At 43.5% G+C, this 12,157-nt stretch overlaps 1 protein-coding gene across 1 annotated transcript in view; it reads left to right on the top strand.

Annotated features, from left to right (window-relative positions):
- SYN3 (synapsin III) overlaps window positions 1–12,157 on the top strand; it is a 210,696-nt gene that overhangs the window by 160,890 nt on the left and 37,649 nt on the right. Inside the window, exon 6 of the mRNA XM_074902388.1 lies at window positions 8,536–8,598. Within this exon, the coding sequence (XP_074758489.1) occupies window positions 8,536–8,598 (63 nt within the window). The remainder of the gene's footprint in view (window positions 1–8,535; window positions 8,599–12,157) is intronic.

Raw genomic sequence — 12,157 nt, 5'->3', positions numbered from 1 at the left:
GGTAGATGAGGAAGATTACAGGAGAACTCAACAGATGAACTTGTGGCTCCAAGACTGGTATTACTGTCAGGGCTTCAGATTTTTCAGTCACAGGTAAGGATACAGGATGCCAGACATTGTGGCAACAGATGGGATGCAGCTGTCCCAGAGGGGGAAAAGGATGTTGGGGCAGGAGTTAGCTGGGCTCATTGGGAGAGCTTTAAACTGGATTTGAAGGGGAAGAGGACAAAATTGGAACTCCCAGACGTAAGCCCCAGGGAAGATTACCAGAGTTTGTGGGCTGTTGTGCCAGCGGTAACCCTCACCCTGCTATCTCATTGGAGGCAAGGGATGGAGACATGCAGCACAACAAACATGCAAGGGATATTGATGGATCAGTAACTGGTAACACCTGTGAAAGGTCAGGCTGGAATTAGGACCTCTAAATGCAAAAAGGTGCTGGGGACATCAGCCCATCTAAAGTGCATATATACCAATGCGCACAGCATGGGTAACAAAGAGGAGGAGCTTGAAGCCATGATGCAGCATGAAAATGATGATGTAGTGGCTATTACAGAAACATGGTGAGATGTCTCCCATGACTGGAGTGCACCAGTTGATGGCTCCAAGCTCTTTAGGAGGGATAGACATGGAAGGAGATGTGGTGGGGTGGCACTGTATGTTAGGGACTCTTGTGATGGCTTCAAACACAAGTACAGTGAAGACAGGGTGGAGTGTCTTTGCATTAGAATCAGAGGGAAGACCAACAGGGCAGATGTCATAGTGGAAGTCTATTACAGGCCACCCACCCAGGACAGAGAGGTGGATGAAATATTCTATAGGCACTTAGGAGAAATCTCATGATCACTTGCACTTATTCTTGTGGGAGACTTTAACTTCCCAGACATCTGCTGGAAATACAATGCAGCAGAGTGGGACCAGTGCAGGAGATTCCTGGAATGTGTGGCAGATAACTTCCTGACAGAGTTGGGGAGTGAACCGACCAGAGAAGGTGCCCTGCTGGATCTCCTCTTTGTGAACAGAGAAGGACTGGTGGATGATGTGGCAGTTGGAGGCCGACTAGGGCAAAGCGATCATGAAATAATAGAGTTCTGTATTCTTAGAAAGACCAGAAGAGGGGGCATCAGAACTGACATCCTGGACTTCCAAAGGGATGACTTTGTTTTGTTTAGGCACCTACTTGACAGGATCCCTTGGGAGACGATCCTGAAGGGTATAGGGGCCCAGGAAGGCTGGGCGCTCTTTAAGAAGGAAGTGTTAATGGCTCAGGAGCAGGTGGTCCCCAGGTGCTGTAAGAGAAGCCAGCACCAGAGAAGACCACCCTGGCTGAACAGGGAGCTTTGGCTGCAACTGAGGGAGAAAAGGAGTTTACAGCTTTTGGAAGAAGGGGCTAGCGACTCACAATGATTACAAAGATGCTGTGAGGCTATGGAGAGCAGAAATCAGGAGGTCTAAAGCCCAGCTAGAAATTAATCTGGCTTTAGCGGTAAAAGGTAAAAAGAAATGTTTCTATAAGTACTTCAACAGCAAAAGAAAGAACAGGGAGATCCTCCATCCCCTGCTAGATGCAGGAGGAAACATGGCAATGGGTGATGAGGAGAAGGCTGAGGTGCTTAATGCCTTCTTTGCCTCAGTCTTTAATAACAAGACTAGTTGTACTGAGGGAATTCAACCTCCCCAGACAAGAGACAGAGACTGGGAGAACAACCCCCCTGCAATCCAGGAGGAGACAGTCAGTGACCTACTATGTCACACAGACATACACAAGTCTATGGGACGGGATGGGATATACCCGAGGGTGCTGAAGGAGCTGGTTGGGGTGCTCGCCAAGCCGCTTTCCATCATTTACCGGCAGTCCTGGCTGACCGGGGAGGTCCCAACTGATTGGACATTGGCCAATGTGACGCCCATCTATAAGAAGGGTCGGAAGGATGATCCGGGAAATTACAGGCCTGTCATCTTGACTTTGATGCCTGAGAAACTGATGGAGCAGCTCATCCTGAGTGCCATCACACAACACCTGCGGGACAACCAGATGATCGGGCCCAGTCAGCATGGGTTTATGAAAGGCAGGTCCTGCCTGACAAACCTGATCTCCTTCTACAACAGGGCGACCTGCTTACTGGATGAGGGAAAGGCTGTGGATGTTCTCTACCTTGACCAGCATTCTCCTGGTGAAACTGGCTGCTCGCAGCTTGGATTCGCACACTTTGCTGGGTAAAAAAACTGGCTGGATGGCCGGGCCCAAAGAGTTGTGGTGAATGGAGTTAAATCCAGTTGGCGGCCGGTCACGAGTGGTGTCACCCAGAGCTCGGTTTTGGGGCCACTCCTGTTTAACATCTTTATTGATGATCTAGACGAGGGGATCGAGTGCGCCCTCAGTAAGTTTGCAGATGACACCCAGTTGGGTGGGAGTGTTGATCTGCTCGAGGGTAGGGGGGCTCTGCAGAGAGACCTGGACAGGCTGGAGCCATGGGCTGAGGCCAGCTGTAGGAGTTTCAATAAGGCCAAATGCTGGGGGCTGCCCTTGGGCCACAACAACCCCCAGCAGCACTACAGGCTTGGGGAGGAGTGGCTGGAGAGCTGCCAGTCAGAGAAGGACCTGGGGGTGTTGATTGACAGCTGGCTGAACATGAGCCAGCAGTGTGCCCAGGTGGCCAAGAAGGCCAATGGCATCCTGGCTTGTTTCAGCAATAGCGTGGCCAGCAGGGACAGGGAAGGGATCTTACCCCTGTACTCGGCACTTGTGAGGCCACACCTCAATTCCTGTCTTCTGTTTTGGGCCCCTCACTACAAAAAGGACATTGAATTACTCTAGCATGTTCAAAGAAGGGCAACGAAGCTGGTGCAGGGTCTGGAGCACAGGTCGTACAAGGAGCGGCTGAGGGAACTGGGGGTGTTTAGTCTGGAGAAGAGAAGCCTGAGGGGAGACCTCATCGCCCTCTACAGCTACCTGAAAGGAGGTTGCAGAGAGCTGGGGATGAGTCTCTTTAACCAAGTAATAAGCAATAGGACAATAGGGAATGACCTTAAGTTGCACCAGGGAGGGTTTAGGCTGGATATTGGGAAGCATTTCTTTACAGAACTGGTTGTTAGGCGTTAGAATGGGCTGCCCAGGGAGGTGGTGGAGTTCCCATCCCTGGAAGTATTTAAGAATAGGGTCGATTTAGCACTGAGGGATATGGTGTATTTGGGAATGGTCAGTGTGAGGTTACGGGTCGGACTAGATGATCAACGTCTTTTCCAACCTAGAAGATTCTGTGATTCTGTGATTTCATCACCCCAGCTCAGTGAAGATATGTAAAACTTAACCTATCCTAAAATGATATGCTGTCTTCTCTTTTGCTAGAAGGAGCACTGTTATATTCCAGCTGCCATCCCATCTATGAGTCACCATACTGCTTCAGGTCCTACCTTGTACAATGCTGTCTTGTTCCAGCTGTTACTGAACTCCTGTAACAAGTAATTAATCACTTTTTTCATCATAAGCTATATCTCCTCCTTCCTCTGGAGACCCTTGAGGATACCTACTCCTCCTCAGGATTTACTTCAGCTGGCTTGGAAGCATAGGCCCTCTTTCCGCAGCTAATGACTTTTTCTTCATTGTGTTACAATTATAAAACAGTAATGAATACACGTGTGTTTTAAAGGAATACGTAACACATTTCTTTAATAGAGCACAGATGTTAATGCTGTCAACTTCTACTTTTCAACATGTTTTCTTATTGTTGCTTGTTGTTTCTTACACTATTTCTGATCTAGTAAACAGCAGAGGGGAAGGACTTGTCTGTCATAGTTATTGGCCACCACCAACCTCCATGACTCTACAGTATTAATCTGTGGAGTGAGCCATGCTGCATGCAACTGGTAATTACACTGACTCATGAGTAAGTGAGTAATAGGGAGCACTACTGCTTCTCCTCCATATTTCACTATAGAGCCCTGACTTTGCCATGTCTGGCAAGGCTGGCATGCAACCAGTGCAGAACTTCAACTCAGATTTTCAGTAAGATAATTCCATAAACATAATGACATCATGTCATAACATCATTAATTTTCTGTAGGATTGAATCAGCTTGTATGCTTTTACAAGAAATTATATATATTAATTGCTCCTCCAACTTAACTGACACCAGGGAAGTGCCACACACATTACTTTCAACATTTAGCTCTCAAGTGCATGAACAACATTCCCATAATCCATTAGGTACCCACCCAGAACACACTTGGTCATCATACAAGGAAAGGCAGCTAAATAAACAGAAAGGTCAGTTTTAGAGTATAAAAGCTTGAAAAATTCACAGTATTACTTCTGGGAGAAGCATGAAGTAAAAATACTGGTTCCAGGAGACCAAATTTTTAATGTCTCCATCTCCCATCTCCCCAATTCCTTCCTAATGTTATCCATGATGTCATTGCACCCTGGACTATTCTTTTTAGCATTGACTGGAAAGGCTTTGCAGAAGAAAGAATAATACTGGAAACTGGCAGTGCATTGGATGAGATGAGATGAGATGAGATGAGATGAGATGAGATGAGATGAGATGAGGTGGATGATGTGAACTAACTCACAAAACTAAACACGGCAGGCAGAAGGAAATCAAAAGAGACATTCTGCATTCTTTATGGATTACAGGAAAGTACACAAAATCACAGACCTAAGATCAGCATTTCTCTTGAGGGCCTCAGTGAAACAAAAGAGAAAGCATTGTATTTATGGGATAGATCATGTTTCATCTAAGATTCTTTCCTTCAGATCAATGTAGATCCAACTCTGTTGTACTGCTCCACCAACAATAAATACAGAAAATGTTCATATATTTACAAGAAGTATTGAAAACCTCGTTATTTGTTGGAAATGAGGGACATAGGGTAAAGGAGAAAGTGTCATAGTTTACAGACATGTGTTTTCAAATAGAGGCTAATGTATGCATACCAGCACTCACTTTTACACACCAGTGCCAAAATAATGATAAACTGCAAAGTGATCTTTGCAGTGACAGTATACACAGAGCAGAGCCCTTAAAATCAGAGGCTGAAATTATATACTTTGGGCCTCCAGTATTGTAAACTGGAAATAATTTCATTACTCTCCTTTCACTCCTACCAGATGGCTTTGCTTGAATTCCTATTTCAGGATTCAAACTCCTGCTTGAGTCTAAACAGGCATCTTCATACAGTAAGTTCTAGACACATATGTAAACTTTACCATCTCAAGACTTTTGTGTGACAGCATCTGGGAATATATTTATAGGATTTTAATTAAAGGGTTGAGTTATGCATATGAACTAGCACCCTGCATCTAATCACTGAGCTAGCTGTAGCGCTGCTGTCCCATCCCAAAACCTCATCAAACAACATCTATACTAGCCCCGTAAACAGCTCACACTTTAAAAGCATCAAAGTGTTTTTCCCCATTTTCCAAGAAAAAAGAGCCATTACAATACATAAACAAACAAATAGAAAGACAGAGACATATTTCTTTGCATGTTTTCAGTAAAAACATGCTTTTCTTATTAAATTTTGTTGATATCCTTTGATTAAATATATCTTCTTTCCCAGGAAATCTATGACTAAGTATGTGCAAATACTTACCTCAGAGGTCTGCCCTTGTGGCACCTGTGGCCACCCCCAGAACTTCCCACCACTTACATGTGTGAATTGCTTCATAGTTGTGTGTATAAAATGTTCTCCCTTCCTTCATTTTCCCTGTCTGTGTGCTTGCCAAGTATGCTGGCTGGCCACCTTATTAGCAACAGAAATGGGACTCAAGTCCCAACAATAGTCTGGTGGAAGCTGGAAGTGCCCTCACTGACTGCAGTGGAGTTCAGTCTGCTTCCACCACTTCAGCAAGGGCTTCCCACCTCCATTACTGGATGTTTGTGGATTCTGGTTCCTTTAGTCCTGTGGACTATTGAGAACTTTTGATTCCACTTAACTTCAACAGAGACTAAGGGCACTTCATGGTCACTAAACCCATCATAAAATGCAGCTAAGTGTATGTGCTGCTCTGTCTCTCATTGGTTCCCCCGTAAGGTGGGTTTGTGAATACGGAAATTTGGTGTCAGAAGCAGATTCCTGGTAAACCATATGCTAGAATTTTCCTGGAGCTGCAGCTTTCCCAGTGAGACTGCCACACATTCAGAGTCTGGATCTGTGTTTCACCTCAAACCCCACACACTATGGCCAGGTCAAGCAGCTTCTGACTCCAGCATGCCCTGGCACCAGCTGGTCACCCCTTTGTGGGATAAGGCCAAGGCTTACCAAGGAAGCTCATGTTTCCAAGAAACAAAGAGAAAGTGAGAGGTTTGAGCAGAGCATTGTCATTGCTGATGGTTTCTTCCAGGCTAGTAGTAAAATTGGGTTGTTTATTGGATCCTAAACTTTCTTTGCATGTACACAGGAAAACAGATGCTTCCCTCTCCTCGGCCCCACACTCAAGCCAGGGCCCCTCAGCAAAATCTGCAAGTAGGATACATAAACAGGGCAGCAGAGACATCACTTCCTGCCTCTAGCTGCTTTGAGCTTGTGATATAACTTTATCTCTCCCACACACTTCTTTGGCCTCCTTGCCAGGGTATCAGGCCAGCTCGCAACATGCAGCTTGCTTTTCCTGTGTGGTAGGAGCAGCTGCTGCCTCCACTCAAGAACAGGGAACAGAGGCTGGGGCTTGCAAGCACTTTGGCTCAGAGTGCACAGGGCATGGATGACAGAGATGTGAAACAAGCCAGGTATCCCAGAGCCTGAGCAGGTGGGTAGCCTAACTACTAGGTTACCTTTCATCTTCCAGAATTGAAGGCCTGACATGGTCAATCTTCGGTAAGCCTCAGGTGCAGTCCTCCATTTGATTCATTTATGCCAGCAGCAAATTAAGTTTCAGGCTCTTACAATGAATTAGAGAGGTGAAGGGGAAGCAGAGCACAAACTCATGTGCCTGGACATATGCTTAACTATGTGGCTTCAAGATAGCCACCTATCACAGTCTCTTGAGTTTTTTTCCTTAAATAGCAGATGCTAGTCCCTGTCTGTGACAAGACTGTGATTTATTGCAGCTGTGTGCCCTTCTGTGGTCTGAAGAGGATCCTTCAGCTTTCTGCCTGAAGAAGGTCCTCACAAGTGACACAGGTTGAGAACATAATGAACACTGTTCCCTTCTCCTGTGACATTTCTTTACATAAGCAGCTGAATAGTAAAACATATCAGTGTTCATTACTAATTTTGTTATTTATAGTGAGCTGCCACTGATGGAGAATGAAGAACCTTTTTATTTTTAGGGCGTAGCGCCTGCCTGTCCATACAGACAATTGGTAATTAGCACAAGAACAATTTGTTTACCTAGTCTCAAACTTAAATAAATAGGAGAGCCATTTATCTGTCAAAATTCAACTCCCTCCCATTGCCAGATCTCCAGGTTAACTGCTAATGAATAGAGCTCATAGCTTCAGGCATTTAGGTAAAGACAAAAGTGTCTTTTAAAAGAATTCTCATTAAAGAAAATGAAATATGCAATAAAAAATAACAGGTTATGTACTGAAGGGATAGCATTTAGATCACAAGAATCAGGAGCACTGGACAAGATGAAGATCACAGTGATGTCAAGCAGAGATGTAGAAATGTACATAGGGTATGTGTGGTGCATATATCCTCGTTAGTCCTGGCATGTGCATTTCCTGCCAGGGCAGCCACCCAGCTCTCAGCCTATCACTCCAATCCTAGCATGAGCATGAAACTGGGGAATAGAAGGCAGTGATGATATTTGTAGTTCTCAAAGTAGAATCCAACATCTGCACTAAGATGCACTTGCATGGCTTGAATGACAGGACCCTGACCAATGTAAACACCACACAAGCCAGGGAGAAGACATGACAATTTTTTTTCTATTTTTATCACCTATTCTAGCTCCTCTTTTTTTTCTTTTATTCCATTTACCCACCCCTGAAGTTAGAGAAGAGAGGAAGAGGTGTTATGAATTGATGGACTTTGTGAGTTGCCCCAAGGGTTGGCCCCTGTTCCCTCTCTCCTTGCCCCCACCACTGTTGACGGGAGGGGAATGGGAGCTGCTGAGGGACTGCTCACACGTACTTTAAAGGCCAAAGCAGTCTGTGTGGAAAAAGAACAAACAGCCCTTGTCTTTCTCACCATTCAGATTTTTTCAGCATCTGAAAGTGTTCACTTACTCAAACTTGCAAGTGCAGCTTTTTTTACATGCACATGAGTGTACACACATACATACATTCATACAGGGTTGGAAAAGCAACAGGAAAAAGTAAGAAGGTTTTAGAAGTTTACTGCTATTAGGCTGCAAAAGTCGGTCATATCTGCAGAATTCTGCCTGGCCTCCGTTTCTGATCTTATGGGTCCCAGTGAAGAGCTATTTGCTTATTGTCCCACCACCTGGACAATCTTTATTTTACCTTTTTATCCTCTCATCAGCATCTGGGAAGTGGATAAAAGCTACTAAATAAAAGTAAACTATTTAAAATACAATGGGTGGAAAGAAATAACTAATGAGGAACTCCTTCTTTTGTCTTTCAGCTCACAACTACGAATTTCCCTGTAGTGGTCAAGCTGGGACATGGTCATGCTGGAATGGGGAAGGTAAGTAAAAGAAAAAATACATATAGCTCAGGAAAACAGATATATATGTGGCACATGATTCCTGTGATCATACACAGTGTGTGGCCAGCCAGAAAAGGGGTTAAACCTCCCCACAGACTCTCTGGGTTGCACTGGCTGTTCCTGTGGGAGAACAGGCCTTTTTCTGCTGCCACACACTTGGAGACAGGCAGTGGTATTGGGGTAGAGACTGCCAGGGATGCGGGAAGGGGGGATGTCAAGAGTGGGTGAAAAATTGGCTGGGCTCAAGTCATTAGGCTCATCTTTTATATATTTTCTCCTCTCCTGAAAGTGGTAACATTTATTCAGACACCTGTAATGTGCAGCTACACCCCATAGCTCTCACAATGAGGAGAAGTGGTACTGGTCTTTTTGAGCACATTATGATGACCTTATTCAATAAAATGGGAGCAACCTCTTCAGTTATTTTTTCCCTCCTTGCAAGAAAGAACAAGATCTTACAAAGCAGAGTGGCTGGTTGTCTGCCAAGGAATCCTGAAAAACAGTTCACTTCCCAGAAGGACACGTTTGTTTCTCCCAGGCTCTCTGGGATCTTTATTCTTGGGGTGGCAGAGCTTCCCTTTCAGTAGGGCATTGCCAGCACATTCCTGATGCACATTAGCCTCCTCTTTCTTGCATATACCTTTTGAAAAAAACATCCCTATCTGTCTAAAACTTGATTTGTTCTGAAGAAGGAAATTCTGTTCTATCATCTCTGAATCCAAATGGGTGGTACATGAACTTCATAACTGATACCCCTGTCACAGTGCTTCCCTAGAGCAGACAGACTTTCTCCCAACCTCACACTTTGCCTTAAAATTATATATAGGTACAGCAAACTTAACCTTGGTGCAGCTTGTTTGCTTACACTCTGGAAACAGAAGCCCTTTTTGGCTTCCTGGATTGCACATGGAAGCTCTCATAATCTTTCCTACTTTGGTTGCAGTCTTCACCTGTCTGAATGGTAGCTGTCAGAAAGGAAGTGGGCTCAGATCCCTGGGCCAGTGGTGGAGTTGGCTTTCAGCATCAAAGAACAAACATTTAAGTAAGCAGGAAAAGTTTGTTAAAATACTGGTGCTGCGTATGTTAAACAGGCAGAGGTGTCATTGAATTAGAGTACATGCAGACCTATAATGTAGGGAGAGATTCGTGTTCCTCTCTTGTGCACAAAGAACCCTCAGTGGCTACAGAAATGAGGGCAGAATCAAAGTACCCCAATTTTAACAGTGTTTCCAGACAAAATTCTAAGCAGAATAATTAGCTATTGTCTTCTGCACCAGACACCAGGTCTTCTTCCATACCTCACTTTCCAACCCATTTTATTCTTTAATGATATTGATTTTTGCTGTCACAAGTTATAGGGGAAGAGAGTTTCTATTCAAATTCCAAGCACAATTGTATGCAGTAGTACAAGGTGGGTACATAGGAAGTCGTTCCACATGAAGATAGACTGACAGCCAGCATCTTAGAAGAAAGAATTGGTCTGAGGCCAAATTTACTTTAGTCCATTATGAAACTAGAGACTACTAGCAGAGTCTGGACATGGATTTGGGCACAGAATTTCAACACTGCTCTGTTTAGTAGATGAGGAAGGTGCAGGAAGGAAGGTTGTTGACCTTATGGTTTTAGTTTGGGCTCTTCTCCAGCCACAAGCAGCCTGAAGGAAAATTGAGACTGATTAAATTAGTCTTCTCGAAGTCCCACTGTATTTCATTGCATAGAGCAAAAGAAGAAGAGGGAAAGTGAAAACAAAATAAAGAACAAGTCAGTTGGTTTAAAAGACAAGTAACAGGAATTTGTTTCATGTTGTTTTTAAGGCAATAGGGCTCAAGCACAACCGGGATTGACAGAAAGAAACCACAGAAAATGTCAGAAGTATAGATAAACACAACTATGAGTATACTAGAAAAGTGACACCTATAGGTAAAAAACGATTAAACCTTCAATTAAGTAATCCAGAATAAGGAAGTTTCCAGGAGACATAACGGTGGTTTAAAACATCATGATGTAAAAGCAGTAACCAGTGATGATAAGGAGATTACAAAGAGCTAAAGGATTTCTTTGCATTGGTCTTAAGTAGAGATGATAGCAGGTCTTTAGCTGTAAAATATACCTAATATGAAAAGAGAGAAAGGTTTGCTTTTGGTTTAGATGAGTTTAAGAAAATAAATGTTAATAAAGCACCTGCATCGGGTCATGTTTTGTATAAAAGCAGTGACTGAAGAAACAAAGGATAAAATAACCAACTTATTAGCCAAAGTGCACATGTGAGTATTAAAAATAGCACTTACTACAACAAACAATGTCAAGATAGCAAGCCTTATATTTGTACATGTAATGGGTGCTTCTAAGGATGTGAGCATTCAGATTACAATCTAATTACCAGCAGAATCTGTCAAGGAAGTACTTATATTTTTCTTGTTATTAATGCTAAAATCACATGTAATGGGAGGCACCAAGACTTAGAAGAATGAGCAAAGATAGGAAGCCCAGACACTGTTATTTGTACTGAGGCAGTGGCCAGGAGCCAGAAAAGTTCTGGACACAGAAAAGGCCTCTTCCCCAGATTGCTCCACCATCAGCTTGCAGGGAGATTTGGGTCATTTCACAGTTCTTCAGTTTCTCTGTGTTACAGACCAAAGGGATTGTAATGGTTAGCTGATACTTATTGCTAATTCATGTTCATAACCCTTTGGCACTATAAGAAGTGTTTTTATTATTTTGCAATAATGACTAAAAAGACCATAATTACAATAGTCAGACTTTCATTTCCACATATTGTTTGTTTTCACATTTGCACAAAATTCACTCACCACATTTTTTAATCAGAGGGTTGAACGGAGAATCCTCAAAGCTAAAATGAAAAATAGCTGTGTTAGGACTTGTAAGAAACAGGCTCTATTGACTGTCTTTAGCTTGGAAGAGGAACAGTTAGTATTCAAGGTCAAGACCAAAAATGCTGTCAATATACCATTAGTGATAGAAATGCTCTTGCCAAGTGATGTGTGCATGTAAGGTGTAGGTGGAGATGAAGAAAAACATATTTTGAAAGTTCCATTGAGAAATCCAGAAACAATAGCATCCCTATTGACTTGAAGAGAGACACCAGGAATAGACTTCACCCAGAGAGACAATCTTCTCATTAAAAACAGGACATATGCCCCTCATGCCCTCCCATGACCATCATTATCCCCCTTCAAAATTTGAAGTCACTTCATATTTCGCTGGCACTGGAAGATCATAACAAGCGCTCTGTGTGCTGGTGGTCCAATACGGTATCAATACAAATAAAATATCTGTAGAAATCCTGCTTAGACAGTGTTTTACAATGGAGTCAGCAGAGAATTACCTTCCTCTTACTGTATTTAAGTTGCCAAGGCTCATGGGGTCAACAGTACTCAAGAAGTCTTCCAGGGAAACCATGGATGGACACTGAGAGAAAATGTCCTTCCCTGTGCAGAACTGAACCATTGTTCCCCCCAGCAGTTCCTAAGAGGTCAAGGCATCTTTAAGCATTGTGCAGTTTGAGCCTACCTCCCCC

The sequence above is a fragment of the Athene noctua genome, chromosome 3, assembly GCF_965140245.1.
Source record: "Athene noctua chromosome 3, bAthNoc1.hap1.1, whole genome shotgun sequence".
Lineage (NCBI taxonomy): Eukaryota > Metazoa > Chordata > Aves > Strigiformes > Strigidae > Athene > Athene noctua.
Note: the sequence above shows the minus strand (reverse complement) of the source record. Positions and strands in the feature narration are given on the sequence as shown.